Genomic DNA, 18201 nt, shown 5'->3' with positions numbered 1-18201 from the left:
GTCTCAAATAACTCCATAAATTATTTAATTGAATAATGTGGTTATTTCATTATTGTAATTAAAGAAAGAATATTGAGGTGCTTGAAAAGCATGTAGGATGAGTCACTTGCTTCATAAATTTATGTATGGCTAGAATGACTCAAATTTACTATTAGAAAACAGTAATGAAGCAAAAATGCTGATGGAAAATGGTTTCAAGAGTTCACTATTAAATTGAGAAGAAGATAATTATTGGAGGAGGGAGGACTTAGTGGATTTAAGACAAGTATTAAAGGGCACTTGGTGCCATAGTAAATAAATTTTTACTCATTTGCCAAATCATCAAGAACCGATTTAGCACCACTAACATTAGTTTCTTTCTCTTGTACTTTCTTGCAACAACCATAGATATGTACAACCAATGATTGACCCCCTAAATTTAGGGGCAATGATGACCAAAGATTTCTTTGAAGCATGATAAGCCATAAGAGAGGGAAAAAATCCCCAAAATATCTTAAAATGAACTTTCGAAAGTTCATTTTCCTTGTTCTCAATTTAAAAATCAATTACCTCGTATCTACTAATAGGAGAGAGAAGGAATCTGAGTATATCTTTGTAGATAATATAAAAAAGACAAAATGAGATTACAAAAGTGGAGAGAGAAGAGGATTATTTTACTATTCTTCTCTCCTCTTTTCCTTGTTTTAAGGAGAGAGGCCCATTTGTGAGTTTATTTTTTTCCTAATAAGGTGACCTTTGAATGCTTAGAACATGCAGCCTCATTCTCATAAAGTTTAACATAATCATGTTGATAAGATTCTCAAGCTAGAGATATTGTAAATTAGTTAAACTATCTAAACACACTTCTACTTACAAGTAAATAAAAAAACCTATAGTGATTTTTTAAGAAAAATCTAAACATCTTGCAAGTATCCCCATTTTCCACTAATTTAATGGAAAAGAAGGAAATAAAATTTCTTCTCAAATAGGTTAAATTGCCTAAATTTAATGAGAGAGGAAAAAATGTGAAAACCAATGCCAAAACTTTGATCAAACTAATGGAAGATTTGATTCTACTATGTAGAATGATGCTAAGATAAGGTTGTTTCTAAGCCTACTGTGACTTGGGGGCAAATCAAGGCTACAAATCAAGGCCAATATCTATCACTCGCTTATTGAACTCTAAACATGAATGAGTTTTTTAGTCTAAAGTAGCAAGGCTTAACCCTAAGGGGTTACTCCCACTTTGTGATCCTACAAAGGTATGCTCTCCCAAATTCTCTAATATGGTATTATAATATCTTGATGAGAGTTGATAGACATTGATCAAAGAGTAAAACAATCTATCATATACCAATCATTGCATTGGTTTTCTTACTCTACTTGACCTACCTAGACCTTGATGACTATTAGGTGCTCTAACATCCTCTTGTGCCTTTTGCACATAGGGTGGTTTAATAGATGGAATCCCAAACTCCTCATCCAAGCTCTACTCAGAGACAAATCCAACTCTTCGATAAAGTCATTTCTATGACAGCCCTTATAGTGGCCATTTTAGCCACTAGAGCAAAAGTCTCCTCAAACTCATGGTAAGGATTTCCTTTTGATGCATGATCCCTGTACAAAGTGCACTAAAAAGGAAAAATATACAGGTTGAGGAATCACAAAGGGCTATCCTACCAAAACATAGTTCGAATGTGAAAGGGTCGAGTTCACATGGAAAAAATTTTAAATAAATTCACACGCAAGATGGATCAAAATTTATTTTAAGAAGATCGGCGAGTCGAAACAAAATGTAGTGGAAAAGAAAAATATCAAGGTTAAAAATGCTTGACAAGGCTATCAAGTCAAGATGCAGTCCTTTCTGGTGGCAATGTAGTACATTCACATGGAAAAAAAGTAAAAATGTATTTAAAAACACAATAAAAAATTAATAACCAGAAATTTTTGTGCCAAAACAGGGTGCAAGAAAAAGGAAAATGTTCAATTTGATGAGCCACAAAGGATAATCCTTGTACAATATATTTTCGATAAGAATAGATGATGTTTAAATGAAAAAATAGTAAAAACACATAAGAAAAATACCCACAAACACACAAAAATTAAGAATGACCAATTAGTGCATCGAATTAATGGGTTGTAAAAAGAAAAAATGTCCATGGGATGGTTGTCATATCAAATCTTTGTTTTGATGTGAAAAAGTTGTGTTTGCATGGAAACATGTTTGATTCGCATAAAATCCTTCAAAAATTAATAACTTATGAACCCTTTCTTAGAACAGTGGGCTATAAAAGGAAAAATGTCTAGTTCAAAGGGACAAATAGAACTATGACATCAAATTCCAGGTTTCTTACGATGTGTTCATATGAAAAATGGGCAAAATAAAAAAATTACAAAAAGGAATGGGAAAAATCCATGAGAGAGGTGTGCGACATTATGGATGGGTGGGGCAAGGATCCCAATGAGGTTTAGAAAAGAATCATTTTCAATCGGTCAAGTGTGAAGGATATTTGCATGGGTTTATGCAAGATGGACATAAAGGGACACATCCCCACACTTATGACTTTACCAAATTAGAAGATGATGACCTACAGGGCCTATATACTAACAAACGGCTAGACCTCGACATCCCCACACTTAAGACATAGTATATACACATATGCAACAAGAGTAAGGTTAGAAACACTTGGCCTATTGAGTAGGTGGTCGAAGTAGACAATTGTTGTGATGCAAGATATCGTAGTTAACTACAAGAGGTGCCACAGCTCGGCACATCACATGTACACATGGCAAGGACCATGTACTAATACCTAGGGAGGTGGCATTGTTAATGAAGGCCGACAAGTTATCATTACTGAAGAAAATTTTCCTCAATCTTAACAAGCACTCATGTCAAGGAATCGATCAGTCTCTCACCCCAATTACTTATATCACTTAATAGATGTTGAAAGACCCATGTATTACATTCGATTTAGAATTAGAAAAGATGGGGACTTAGAGAGAGCATGCCATTGTATGCAATTGATGGTGCATTCATACAGCCTTGTATCAAAACAAAGTGACATGTCCTCTAGTAGTAGTAGGGACCCATCCCATGTATGTAAGGAGAAATAAGAATGTATTTTATCACTAGTTCTCATAATTTTCCTCAATCCTCCCCTCTCAATTGATTGAAGAGAAAAATCAATCATGCTCAACCCCCCCTTTATCTCACACTATTGATAGAGACAAGAGGGCAACGTAGTTCCTAAAACCCATTGATTAGTCCTCATTGTTACTTGTGTGAAGATTGTATGCCTTGTGTACAGTTGATGGTGTAGCAATCCATCCCACCCTATGCTGGCATATAGTGTGAGAAGGAAGGCCAAGGACCCTTATAGTACCGTGCACAGAACATATCATATTTTATGCATTGAGAGACCCATTCCATGCATACAATACTCCATTTTGCATAACTCACCTCTCATTAATTGAAGGAAAAAGATAGATCACTCACCCCACCCTTTGTCTCACGCTCTATTAATAGATACAGAGGGAAACCCATACTCACATCCTCATCTAGTTAGGGCGATAGCTCACATAACTCAAGGGTTATCGATGAAGATCACTTGTCGTTGACATCCAGGTGTTGATATTGAGGTATATCCATGGAGATAGCCAACATATCCAAGATGTTTAGGTATAGAATTATGTCTACTATATGAGTTAGATATCCTTTTGAAGTGATAGGATAAAAGGCACCAAGAAAGGAAGGTTTGAAACTATATCCTAGAGAGTTTGATTGATGAATTAGCTAATTTGGACTATGGGGTGTTGCCAACTTTTCTATAGCCACCTTCCTACCCAAGGGTGTTGCCACCTTTTCTTGGAGCGAGGCTTGCTATCACAAGGAATTCCTTCTTTTTCTCCCATAATAAATTGTTTGTTTGTTATGCTTTTTTTTCTTTTTCGTCCTACTCCTAAGGGTATTCCACCTTTTCTTGAAGGGTAGGTTGGCATGGCAAAGACCAAAGTTCTTTTCTCCCATAACCAATTTTCTTTTTATTTTTTTCTTTGAAATAAGGATAGAAATACCACTTATTAAAATTATCGATGCCACATTTGTTAAATTGAAAGGGGAGATAACCTAACAAGAGTAGGGGCTAGAGCTAAGGGGATAGAGGACTTCATCCACCTTGTGAGCACATGAGAAATACAAATATTAGTGACAACATGAGAATCAAGAATGATCAATGCCCAAGAGGGATAGGGACTATCGATTGTGATTGTTAAGATCTCTAAGGAAAAAAGTATTGCTTCAGGTGCGATAGCCATTGATAAAAAAAGTGATCATCAAAGGTATCCACAACTTGTATCTAAATAGAGCGGTTAGGATTAACTACTAGCACATTAAAGGGCCCATCCAGCACTATTGAAGATTTTCTCAAAACTTATCAAAGCATGAATTATATGCAAGGACAAGGTCACCTTCCTTGAATTCTTTGTGCTTGATGAAGCTATCATGGTAGGCCTTATGTCGACCTTGTGTGGCTTCCATGCACTATAGGGCCATCCTTTGTATTTTGTCCAAGTATAGAAGACTACACTATAGAGACTCATCATCTCCTAGAGGCGCTCTTTGATAGCCACTTACAAAGAGGGATGTTCTAGCTCCATAGAAAAAACAACTTATGTGCCATAAATCAACTGAAAGAGGGTTTGACTTGTAGCAACCTTAAAGAGGGTTCTGTATACCCAGAGGGCCTCTGTAAGTCAATCATTCCAATTACACCAATGCGCAATTGTCCTTGTTGAGATCAAATAGAGGATATGATACTTGGCCATTGGCTCTGGGTACTAGGGTGTGGACTTGTAATAGTGGATCTTGTAAAGATCTATCAGCTCCTCCATGATCTTATTCAGAAAACGAGTGCCACGATCATTTACCATCTCTAAAGGACTACCAAAGTGGGTGATTATATTTTTATATAAAAACAAGACCATGTTGTTGCCATTTTCTCACTTGAGAGCTTTAGCTTTGCACCACTTCGTCACATAATTAGTATATACTAGAATGTATCTGTTCTACTTTCGTTTGGTTGGAGGATCAATTGGTCCCGCAAAGTTGATGCTCCATTTCTTAAATAGCTTCAAGGGAAGGATTGGATATAGCAGTATGGCACTAGTTTTAGTGGGCTTCTCCATTTGTTGACACACATCACAATGCTTACAATAATCATAGGCATCCTTATGGAGGATCATCCATTAGTATCCTACGAGCAAAGTGTTCCTAACTGTCACTTCTTTCGCAAAATGTCCACCACATGGTTCATCATGACATGCTTTCACGATCCTGATCTCGTCTCCTGTGATACATCTCCCCATCACTTCATCTTTACATTTATTATACGGTGCACCACCTAACAAGGTGTAGGGAATTGATTCCAATAGAACCTTCTTCTTCTCTCCACTAGGGAGGCCAGGGGGTATTATTGAGTTTCTAAGAGGTTGGCAATGTTTGCATACCAAGCGAAAATAGTCTTTGCTAGAAATAGAGCTACGTTTGGGAGGCTTGGATCATCCTACTTCTCTTCTTCACTTTGAGAAATTTACAAAAGATGATTGGCTAAGATATGAAAGCAATCCGTCATAGTAACCACTTCAAAGCTAAAATCCTAAAATAGGAGGACCCATCTCGTCATTAATCCTTTGATGTCTGTCTTATTCATCAAGAAGGACAACACTTCATGATCTGCATAGAATTTAAAGTGGGTTGATAGTAAGTAGTGTCAAATATTTTCCAAGGCAAACACCATTGCTAAGCACTCAAGCTCTATCACTATATAGCTCCTTTCTCTATTACTGACTTTATGGCTTGCATATTAAATAGCTCAATCCAACTTTGAACAGCCCTTTTGGCATAGGATAGCATCTAGCCCTTCAACAAATGCATCAATGCATGTGGAACTCCTTTGTCCAATCAGGAAGTTGCAGGATGGGCGGTTCGATCAAGCATTGCTTCAAGGTGTTACAGGTTTCTTTGCAATTATTTGTCTAAATGAACTCCGCCTGTAGTAGCTCACATGGCCAATAAATCCTTGGAGCTATTTAAGATTAGTTGGTGCTGTCAAGGCTGCAAACTTCTCGAACTTTTCTAGATCTTTTGTTATCCCCTACACATAGACAATGTGGCCCAATAGGATTCCTAAAAAGACTACAAATATGCATTTGTTGGAGTTGAGGGAGATCCCATGCTCTCGGCAGTGCTCAAAGTATTGCTCCAAGTGTCCCTAATGCTTGTCAAGGGGACTCAATATATAAAAATCATCTAAATATACATAAATGAAATCATGCAAGTGGTTTTGGAATGTAGCCATCATTACTCACTAAAAAGTAGTTGGGGTACTGTAGAGCTCAAATGGCATCACTTTGAGGCATAGATCCCCCATTCTGTGGTGAAGGTTGTCTTAGATTAGTTGTCCTCAACGATCTACACTTGATTATATCCTATCACATATGCTCTCTCTCAATAGTACATGATGATAACAAAGAATCATTGTCAATAATCCTATCTTGGTTGTGGATACACCTCCCAAGAGGTATACTTGATATAAAGAGGTACCAGAGCCACTACAATGAGCCTTTGAAACTTACTACTATCACTATCACTTTACTCTCCACTTCAAGTCTTCCACAACTACTTCTCGTACTTCTTTGAGGTATTAAGAGCTTGTAATCATTTCTCTCTAAGATTGGAAAATATCCCCAAGCTAAACATCCATCAAACAAAATACTCTCATAGAAGGGTATAGAAGACAACAAAAGACAAACAATACACTCCAAAAGGTCTACAAAATGCATAAAAACCATATAGCTGAAATTAAAACCAACTCAAATCATTGATACACTCTCAATCATTCTTCAAAGTACTCATCTACTATCTCAACCTCTCAAATAGAAAGAAAACAAAGGCAAAAATAAACATATCATGATCAAACAGACACACAGACCTAATAGAACATCATAACTCAATCAAAAATCATCATAAGCTTTTCAAACACATTCAACCTCATCAAAAACGCGTTCTAATCATCCAAAAACCAATCAATCATATCTAAGATCAATCAAAAATCACCCAAAATCCAACAAAGAAAACTAAAAATACAATCATTTTTTCCCTCAACAACCTTCAATGAAGGGTGTTATACTCGACTTCTCTCTAGCTCATGTGCTCAATTTAGGGTGCTCGATTCAAGATGCACTCAAACAATCGACCCATTGACCTAGTGAGCCCTACTAGCCTATCAACCTGTTGGGGTAAAGGCGCCTCCACTGTGCCGCCCCGTGTATTACTACACTGACAGTACCCGCCACTACACACTGCAGGTGGCGGGCGCCCGTCACGTCACTTTATTCTTTACATTCATTTTAGTGACTAGTAAATAAAGGAAGGCCCGGTCACACATTGTAACTGTTGGAGTTCCCATTTCTTGTCTCTCTCTTTCTTGCTCTTGCTCTCCCGCCATAGCTCGCGTGCAAGCTTTCGATCCTTCTCATCTTTCAACTGGTATCAGAGCTTGGCTTCCTCTTGCTCGAGCTCGACTCGGTGCTTCTCTACCTTCTCATCGACTCCCTTCACGCATTGGGTCTCCATCCCAGCAGTCATAGCCGATCTCCCGAGCTTCTGACACTCCCCGGCTTCCCGAGCTCCCTCCCGGCATTGTTGGGCTTCTTTAGGGCCTTACCCTTGAGGTATTGCATCAGAGTTTGAAGGGTTTTACTTCAGTTCTCAGTTTTAAATAGGTGGAAGAAGAGGGGCAGCCATCATTTGAAGCTTCCTCGGGCAGCCCGTCAGCAGTTTCCCCTTGTGCTCCATGTGGTTTGAGCCCACTCAAGGCTTCTTGGAGCACTACTAGTGCCTACCTACCCTCCCCATTTGTCTTCCCTAGCACACGTGGCAGTCCAGCCTGCTCAGAGATCACGCAAGCTGCGCCCTGCTGTGGCAACACTTTACACACGTGGCATTCCTCTTCCTCTAGCTCCCACTTCCTCCTGGAGCTCATTGGGCACTCAATAACCACCTTGGCCTTGCTCTATGCCCTTTGGTACTGATCTATGGCACTTAACCTTTGAGCTTTGAGCTCCACATTTTCAGATAGGCTAAAAATCACAGGTCTACATGCTGTAATACAGGGCAGCCCCCTGCTTCTCATGCCTAAGATCAGTGGTGATGGTCCGATGATGCCCCTTTTGTGCTCGGTAAATGCCTATATGGTTGGGGATGATGTGCCATTATTTTGATAGGCTTTTGGAGCTGGATTGAGCCATTTTTTGCTCATATTTTTACTGTTATACAGTGCTGGAAACAGGGCAGCCACAGTTGGCATTGGCATTTGATGCTTATACTCTACTCCGGTTACCTTGTTTGATGCCCCTATGCGGCCTACATGATGCCTAGTGCCTTGGGAATGTATGCACATGATTATGCCATGATTTTGGCCTGAAATATTGGCTGAAATTTCTTAGTTTTGACAATCAAACTTGGCTGTAATAACAGTGGGCTGAAGGTACTTTGGATGCTTTGTCACTTACCTATTGGTACCGGATGTATGCTTTGGGATTTGCCATCATGTATCTGACATTTGGGGACGACTTTGAGCTCATGTTTGAATCTATGGAATGTATTTGAGCTACGCATAAGCTCCGTCTTGGTTGGTATTCACTGGCATTTGGACCGACTTGGCATGCTCTTGGACCGCTTATGCCTCATGTCTATGCTTGACAGTTAGGCTTCATACATTACATGCTTTGGTTCGTGATATATGCCTCTTGGTTCGTCTATGCTTTACCGACATTGGGAGCTTTACATTGGATGTATTTGAGCATTTTCGACTCAGTTTGATCATTTACTTGGTTGCTATCGGATGTCATTGAGTTGACAGAGATCTTATTTTGGAATTATGTATTGCTCGTTGGTTGCTTCCATCGGTTGCTTCATGTATGTCATGCTCTTGGGATGCGTATGACGCATTGACTTGGTCACTTGTCACTGGTACTTTGTCTTGGGTTGCTTGAGTCCTTGAGCTCGTTTGTATGCCTTTTGTGCCAGTGGGAGCATCTTGCATGCTTACTTGACCTTGAGCAGGGATTACATGCTATTGGAGCAATTACATGTATTGGATCAATCTATGTCATTGAGCAATTACAGATGTATTGAGACTTTGGGATTATACTCCGACAATTGGATGTTGCATTGAGTATATGTCTTGGCTCACAGGATGCTTATGAGCTGAGTCTCAGTTTTGGATCCACTTTCTTTTGAGCAGACACCTATTTGTGTCAGGTTTTGGCAGTTGCAGGTACATTTTGCCTAAATTGTCTGGGGTGTGTCTCTTACTGGCAGATGCTATTTGACATCTCTCGGTGTTATGCTCATGTATTTTCACTGTCATTTGGCTTTGCTTTGTCCTCTTTATGCCGGCTTTGGACCTAGCATTGTTTAGTTGCCATTAGATCCAGTTTTGGGACAGTTTGCTCTCATTATTGCAGTTCTGAAATTTATTACAGCAAGCATTTATTGGTGGATTGAGCAGTATTTTTTATGCTAAAATATCTTGATTTGGTTAATCGCACCTAGTACTAAGTGGACAGCATCTTTTGGCATACTTTTCTCACCATTTAGAGCTCATTTCAGTGGATTTTGGGCATTTTCTATAGTAAAACAGCCAACAGTTTTACATTGTTTGTGCATTTTCAGCCTGCATTATGGCGTCCTCTTCGACTGATAATGCCATATTTAACATCACAAAGTTGGATGGTACCAACTACTCTTATTGGAAGAGTCAAATTTGGCAGGTCTTGGTGCAGAAATCTCAGATTAAGCCACTTCGGTTGAGCGGAGAGCAGCCTGAAACTATGGACAATGACGACTGGCTTGAACTTGATGAGCTATGCAAGTCCACGATTGTATTGTCTCTCACTGAACATGTACATTATAATGTATTTGAGGAAGCATAGAGTGCATGGGATCTATGGAATAAGATCAAGAATCTTTATGATAAGAAAAGTCCTGCGAGTTAGACGTACTGGTTGAAGCAACTTATGGATCTGCACATGAAGGATAATGCGACTATGTCTGCTCACTTGAGCCAGTTCCATGCTATACTGAAGAACCTGACTTCGCAGGATATCACCTTTGGAGAGGAAGTAACTCCTCTTTTTTTTCTTGGGACTCTGAATGAGTCATGGGATGTATTCCGCACTGCCCTATGTGCCTCTAGTGCTACTCTGAAACTGAATGATGTTGAGAGTGCTCTTCTGCAGGAAGAGGTTAATCGCAAAAACTTGGATGCCTCTCGTGTTTCACATGCTTTGACAGTTAGAGGCAGGAATGACAGGAATGATCGTGGTTATGGCCGTGGCCGTGACTCGCAGAAGGATCGGTCTAAATCTCGTGGAAAGTCGCATAGTAAGTCACATGGGCGCAACGCTAATGTCACTTGTCATCATTGTGGGAAAAAGGGCCATATCAGACCACAGTGTCATGAGTTGCGCAATGAAAAGCGCAAGGATAAGGGGAAAGAGAAAGTGCAGGAGAAGTCCTCTGATCGCAGCATAGTACATGCGAAGTCTAGCGTCAAGATTGAGGAAATTAATGTCACATAGACCGAGGAATCCGATGGTGGTGATGAGTTCATACTTGCAGCTAGTTCTTCTGATTCCTCACACTTGACTGAGACACCTAGTATGTATGCACAGTGCTGGTTATTGGATTCAGGTGCGTCCTTCCATGTGATGCCTTACCGTGAGTGGTTTCACTCTTACCGTACTGTATCTGGATTAGTAAAACTTAGAGATGATAGGTCTCTTGATATTGTGGGCTGTGGAGATATTCAGTTGCAGTTTTCCACTGGCAGTTCCTTTTTGCTCAAGGGTGTACGTCATGTACCTGCGCTTACGCGCAGTCTTATGTTTGCATGACAGTTCGATGATGCAGGGTTTCATGTCTGTTTTGGGGATTTTTCCTAGAAGATTACCAGAGGCAGACTTGTGCTTGCTAGAGGCGCCAAGGCTGGCAGCCTCTATTCTCTTGTGTATCTGGGTCTTCTGTAGACCATATTTTGGCAATGGGCTCTATCCCACATGTATCACTTTGGCATGCCCGTTTGGGATATATGTCTTTGAAGGGAATGAAAATGTTATCTGGTTTGCAGTATCTTCCGCCTTTGGACTATACACATTTTGACTCGTGTGATCATTGTCTTTATGGTAAGCAGAATAGGTCTACGCATAAGAAATCGGGTAGGCCATGCATGAGTGAGCCCTTGGCTTTGGTACATTCAGATGTTTGTGGGCCCATGCCGTGTATGTCTATGGGTGGCGCGAAGTACTTTGTTATCTTCATTGATGATTTTTCTAGGAAAGTGTGGGCTTATCCCATAAAGCAAAAGTCCAATGTCTTAGCAGTCTTTCAACGTTGGCTTGCTCTTGTTGAGAACCAAACTGGGTATAGGCTGAAATTCCTTAGGACTGACAATGGGGGAGAATATGTCTCACGTGCTTTTGAGCAGTTTTGTGATGACAGGGATATTAAGCATCAGTTGACCGCCCCTTACACCCCACCCCAGAATGGTTTGGCTGAGCGCATGAACAGGACTATTCAGGAGCGTGTCCGCTCTTTGCTTAGCCATGCAGGCCTACCACAGAGCTTTTGGGTTAAGGCAGTCAGTACGGCAGTGCATGTCATAAACCGATCGCCTTCAAGTGGATTAAATTTCTAGGTTGCAGAGGAAGTTTGGGCTGGTAAGCCACCCTCTTATGTGCATCTCCGTGTCTTTGGATGTGAGGCATTCTACCATGTGCCCAAGGATAAGAGGAGTAAGTTGGATCCAAAGAGCATTAAATGCATCTTTCTTGGTTATGGTGATTCAGGAGAGATGGGCTATCGCCTATGGGATCCGCAGGCGTGAAAAATAGTACGCAGCCATGATGTAGTCTTCCATGAAGACAAGATGCACAGGCAGCCTGAGAAGGTGGTTGAGAGCTGCAGAGTGATCTTTCAGGAGGAGCCTAGAGCTCCTGCACAGCCAGTTGGATAGCCTACATCTGCAACAGATGCTCATGGTCAGGGTGTTGGACAGGCAGCTGGGCAGGCAGCAGAGCCTGCAGTGAGACGGTCTGCTAGAGACAGACGTCCACCTGATAGATTTCAGCCTCTATGCATTATGTTTTGGTTACAGATGCAGGAGAGCCTTTCACTTATGATGAGGCTATGTGCAGGGGTGACAGTCACTCCTGGGAGAGGGCTATGCAGTCTGAGATCGACTCCTTGCATAAGAATGAGACTTGGGATTTGGTTGCCTTGCCTAAGGGCAAGAAGGCTTTGCCATGTAAGTGGGTGTACAAGCTGAAAAGTACCACTGGACACCCCAAGCCGACATACAAGGCTAGATTGGTAGCAAAGGGTTTTAAGCAGGAGCATGGTGTAGACTTTGATGAGGTCTTTTCTCCTGTGGTTAAGATGACCACCCTCCGCTTGGTCTTGGCTTTGGTTGCTCAGCTTGACTTAGATCTATATCAGATGGATGTCAAGACGGCTTTCTTACATGGAGACTTGCATGATGAGATCTATATGGAGCAGCCTAAGGGCTTTGCAGAACCTGGCAGGGAGCACCTAGTGCGCGAGTTGAAGAAAAGTCTATATGGCTTAAAGCAGGCACCTAGGGAATGGTATCATAAGTTTGATGCCTTTATGCAGTCACAGGGCTACAGCAGGAGTGCTATGGATCCGTGTCTTTACACGAAGAAAGCCCGTGATGGTTCATTGCTTATTTTGGTACTCTATGTGGATGATATGCTGATAGTAGGGAAAGCTCATGATGAGCTAGATGCTCTTAAATCTCAGCTGAAAAAGAGCTTTGAGATGAAGGATTTGGGACATGCCTCTCACATACTTGGTATGCGCATTAGACGCGACATGCATCAGGACTCCTCTACTTGTCACAGAGGGAGTATATTCATAAAGTCCTTGAGTGCTTCCACATGCAGGACGTAAAGCCTATTGGCTGTCCATTGCCTTCTTATGTGAAAGTATCACAGGCCGATTGTCCGCAGACAGATGAGCAAAGGGCCGAGATGGCCCAGATCCCTTATGCTTCAGCCGTGGGCAGTTTGATGTATGCCATGATAGCCACTCGTCTAGATATTGCCTTTGCAGTTGGTGTTGCGGCATGCTATATGGCTACACCTGGCAGGAAACATTGGGATGCCATGAAGGTATCATGAGGTACCTGAAGGACACAATAGATATGTGTATTTGCTATGGCAGCCAGAATACAGGGGTCGTGGGGTACACTGACTCCGATTATGCAGGACATGTAGATAGTAGGAAGTCCACTTCTGGCTATGTATTCACATATACTGGAGGTGCTATCTCTTGGATGTCCAAGGTTCAGAAGTGTACGACTTTGTCTACCACTGAGGCCGAGTATGTTGCAGCCATTGAGGCTTGCAAGGAGGCCATATGGCTAGGCCGTCTAGTTGCTGACCTTGGGATTGATGCTATACATACACTGCATTCGGATTCTATGAGTGTCATTCAGTTGGCTAAGAATCCGGTCTTCCATGCGAAGACGAAACACATTGAGGTGAGGTATCACTTCATACGTGGTGTCATGGAGGACAAGTCTGTTGACCTTATCAAGATCTCCACTAACGAGAATCCTGCAGATTTGCTCGCGAAAAGCCTCACTACTGAGCGCTTTGCCTTCCTCAGAAGATTGATGGGTGTTGGATGAGATGTTGCCTTTCCTCATCCCTTGTACCTATGTACAATTATACTATCTTTTTTTTAAATTTTCTCTCTCACTGGGACAGATTCGCCTTTAAGTGAGAGGTTGTTGGAGTAAAGGCGTCTCCGCCGTGCCGCCTCGTGTATTACTACACTGACAGTACCCGCCACTACACACTGCAGGTGGTGGACACATGTCACGTCACTTTATTCTTTACATTCATTTTAGTGACTAGTAAATAAAGAAAGGCCCGATCACACATTGTGACTGTTGGAGTTCCCATTTCTTGTGTCTCTTTCTTGCTCTTGCTCTCCCGCCATAGCTCGCGTGCAAGCTTTCGATCCTTCTCACCTTTCACAACCTTTTCAATTAACGATGTGATAGCTTTTTTTAGCATTCATCCTAGTCTACCACATTATCAAAGTCACTCAACCACCCTTTAAGTTATTGCTTGATATGGATTCCTATTATCAACGCTCAATCAGCAACAATAAATAAAATGTAGCTTGAAGTTTGAAATGAGCTAAGATACAAAGAGCCAATAAACTCACCTTGATATGAAGCTTTCCTATTTGGGTAACTTGTGTCAAGAACAATGAGTGGTGGACATGGCTTGGAAAAAGCTTGGGTAAGTTACTCATGAATATATGTGTGCATCACATTTATCAATATCTCCCCCTCAAGGAAGAGGAAGTTCCATTGCTACAAGCCACCATGATGGCTCACACAATACAATTTGGAACACTTCTCATAAGCATCATGTCGACAATAGATGCATCCTATCACAGTGAAAATCGAAGATTTATCGATTCTCTAAGATCCTTGTTTAATCCTTTATTTACCTCATCTATGTACCAAAATAATGACCTTCTCAATATAATATCTAGCAAAATACAATTCCTCATAATGGAGGGAGCCATGACTAGGGAAAAGTGTAAAAGGGACCCAAACCTCAAGATTTTCACTTAATAGGTCCTACTAAATGTTGGATCAGGAGATCAATCTCACCTTGTACTAATAAATTGCTAGGACTCACTTGCAACCATTAGACATAAAGATACTTCTAGAGTTAAGGAACCTAATGTTCAAGGAGGCTAACCAACGAACCCAAACAAATGAACCCATCATTATCCTAATCATTGTGCCAACAATGGGTGTTAATCTATGGAATCAAGAGTTTGAAAAGAGATATCAGCTAGGTCTTTGCCATCAGCCCAAACTCCCCACAAAGCTCATGCAAGCTTGGATAAGGAATCATTATGAATCTTTGGGTGGCATGACCATTGAGATGAACTGCATACCAAATAACTTCTTCCTATTTGAAGTAGAAGAAATTTTCTTCCATATTTTAGGCATAGGTAAATGGATGATAAAAAATTCTTCAGTTATTTTGTTCAAATGGACACCTGAGTTTAACCCTAGGATTGATAAGCCCTCAAAAGTGTTTGTGTGGGTAGAGTTAATTGACACATCCAAAAATAGCTTCCCCTTCATCCAAATCCTAATAACAGACAGAATGGCAAGACTTAGGGGGGGGCCAGAGCCATGCATAAGTGTATGCTCAGGCAAATACTTGGCATTTGTTAATGATCAGGTGCATCTCTTGTGGGAACAAGTCGTCATCAGAAGGATGAGAAGACCAAGGAAAGGTTCCATGACTGGCCTCTAAGGCCAGGTGGAAGTGAGGATTGACAGCTCTCATGGCCTTGAGCCCCTTGAGATAGATCCTCTCAGAGTTACTGGACTGATGCAGGTACTTTCCATCATCATCCCATTGCATTCGGCCCAGGCCCTGGACCACTGTCAATGTGCCTGCAGGATCAGCCTTGGACAGTTCCATGGCTTCCAGGATCAAGCCGAGCGCTCTGACAAGATTATTGTCGGTCCTTGCTTGGAAGACATCATCGATCAGCGCTAGTAATGGCGTCCGATCTCTGATATAGTCAGAAGTGAATTCAATGCGAGGGTAAATCTTCAGCAGGTTGGCCTCTTCACCTTCCTGGACGTTTCTCCCCGAATCATCCACAAGAATGGCTCTGTCAAGGCTGAGGCCCTGTCGGAGGCCTGCAAGGGTTTTCTTGCCGTACATGCCGGTGGGGACGCTGAAGGCCTGGATGTTCTGCCTCAGAGGGAGGCCTGTGCAGCCGGTGGCCTCGCTGGTTAGGCATAAGGCGAGGCGGCGGTTGCGATCCTCGCGGCCACAGCTGTAGAGGCCGATTCTGACCCTGGCCCTGTCTAGGGCTAGCAGGAACTCGAGGGCACCATGCGCGAGGCGGTAGGTGACGGGGGCGTCCGGGGTGAGGCGGATGGGGCCGCCTTTGTACACCAGCGTGTTGTCGATGTCCACCAGGACGTCCACCATCGCCGTCTGCTCATCCTGCTGCTGCTTCTTGTGCTCGTCCTCTGCTGATAATGGCGATCGCCGCCGCGCCAAGCACCTCGACAGACAGCCAGCCATCGATCCCGCGCTTCCCTAACAGCCTTCAGACTATTGCGACAGAAAGAACGCCAGGAAAAAATAGGAGAAATTTTTAAAAAGCAATTTCTTTTTTACCATTTTTTAGGATATATGTATAGATAGAGCGCCTCACGCTTTTTCTCGCTCTGCGCTTTTGGCCATTGTGATCCACTTCAACGACATGTTTCCATTCAATGTAAAATCTAAAGTCGTACATAGTAGTCCTTGTTGCGTCGGCTAGGCTCGCGAACTGCATTGTCGGCATCACTGTGAAGCTCTCAAGGCTATGCTTTGATTGTTTCACGCTTTTGTAATGAAGGAGATCTAGCTAGCCCAACTAAGGGAGAAAAGAGAGAGAAGGACTGCAGGAGAAGAAGAAGAGAGAGAAAGGCAGGAAGAAGAGAGAGAGAGAGAGAGGAAGAAAGAGAAGCCATGAGAGCTGAAGAGAGGTGGAAGAGAGGTTTCTTGATAATCCCATGATGCCTGAGGAAGCCCTCTTACACCTTTTATACGATCAGTGTGTTTGGTATTTTCTGGTATGCCCGGTTCATTACAAACCATTCCGTCTCATGAAGTTTTTGTCCTCAAAAACAAGGAAGGAATAGGGGGGGAGGCTACAGAATACTACTCTGCGTGTGATACAAGGGCAATAAGCAAGGGCGTCCATGTCATGAAAACAAGGCCTTGGATGGAGTGAACAGTGTATAGTCTAAGATGGGTCTGCTGTAGGAAGTTGGCCATAACTTTGGATAGAAGACTCCGAACAGGATGAGTAAGGTGTCGTTGATGCAGAGCCCACAAGATACACTTTCAGCCCTGTGGGTAACGTAGGATTAAAAATAATTCGGGATCAAAACTGTTGCAAAACAAATGGCTGTCCAAAAACAAACAGGTATGATGTCCAAGACAGGACTACTGTAGGAAAACAGCCATAACTTCCCGTAGAAAGCTCCGATCGGGACAACTGAGGTGTTGTGCGAAGCCCTTAAGGTGTATTTTCAGTCCCTGTAGGTAAGGTGGGGCTAAGAATAGCTCAAGTCTAAAACTAGTGCAAAATAGATGGATGTCCAGAAGTAGGCTATAGTCCAAACAGGGGCCAAGTGTAGTCAAGATCCAAGCAATGCAGCCTCCTTAAGGTGGGAAAACTCATCCAAAATAGAGGTCGGGTGCCAAGAAGCTTCCTCTAGAGGTAGGCCTTCCCATTTGATCAAGTACTCATGAATGGTCCGAGTACGAAGTTACTTTTCACACTGTCCTATGACCGTTTCAGGCACATATTGAATAAGGCCCTCTTCATCCATTGGGGGGGGGTTCCTCCACATAATCTTTGGGGGTGCCTATGAATGGCTTCAATTGGCTCACATGGAATACATTATGTATCTTAGTGTTAGGGGGGAGTTGGAGGCAGTAGGCCAAGTCTCCGACTTTCTTAAGGATTGTGTAGGGCCCGTAGTAACAATGTGCCAACTTGTTGCAAGAGCCATCTTTAAGTGTAGCATAACAGGACTTGGGGACCTTGAGGAGTATCAATTCGCATTCTTGGAAGTCAAGAGGGCGCCTCTTTGCATATGCATGGAGCTTCATGTGCTCTTGAGCCTTTTTGAGATTGACCTTACATTGCTAAAGCAAGGCTTGCATGCGGTCCAACTCTTCTTTCCCAAGGGGGTTAAGCTCCTCACTGAAGACCATGGTGGGGAGGGGCACCCAGTAACCATACAATGCCTCAAAGGGAGATACTCCAATACTCGAATGAGTGGAGTTGTTGTAAGCAAACTCAGCCAAATGTAGCCACATATCCCAATCATTCTGCACATCATGGCAAAAATGTCTCAAGTAGGTCTCAAGCCTCTTGTTAACCCGCTCAGTTTGCCTGTACGTTTGGGGTTGATCGGCTGTAGATGGAGTTGGTTTGGTCCCCATGGAGTTGAAAACTATCTGCCAAAATTGACTCATAAATTTGGTATCCCGGTCATGCACTACGACATGTGCCAATAC

The 18201-nt window shown here is 42.2% G+C and overlaps 1 protein-coding gene across 1 annotated transcript; it reads right to left on the bottom strand.

Moving 5' to 3' along the window:
- Nucleotides 1-14391: 14391 nt before the first annotated feature.
- LOC148012372 (uncharacterized) lies at nucleotides 14392-16262 on the bottom strand. The gene has a single exon (XM_087669072.1). It carries the CDS (start codon nucleotides 16204-16206, stop codon nucleotides 15310-15312), a length of 897 nt encoding a protein of 298 aa, XP_087525198.1. The 5' UTR covers nucleotides 16207-16262; the 3' UTR covers nucleotides 14392-15309.
- Nucleotides 16263-18201: the final 1939 nt, after the last annotated feature.

Source organism: Lygodium microphyllum, chromosome 27 (genome assembly GCF_053477565.2).
Source record: "Lygodium microphyllum isolate KBCC chromosome 27, Lygodium_microphyllum_v1.1.10, whole genome shotgun sequence".
NCBI lineage: Eukaryota > Viridiplantae > Streptophyta > Polypodiopsida > Schizaeales > Lygodiaceae > Lygodium > Lygodium microphyllum.
This window is presented reverse-complemented; position numbering and strand designations above follow the sequence as displayed.

Bases quoted from the DNA above. Each gene is read 5' to 3' on its own strand.
- LOC148012372 (XM_087669072.1), bottom strand. From the start codon at position 16,206: ATGGCTGGCTGTCTGTCGAGGTGCTTGGCGCGGCGGCGATCGCCATTA.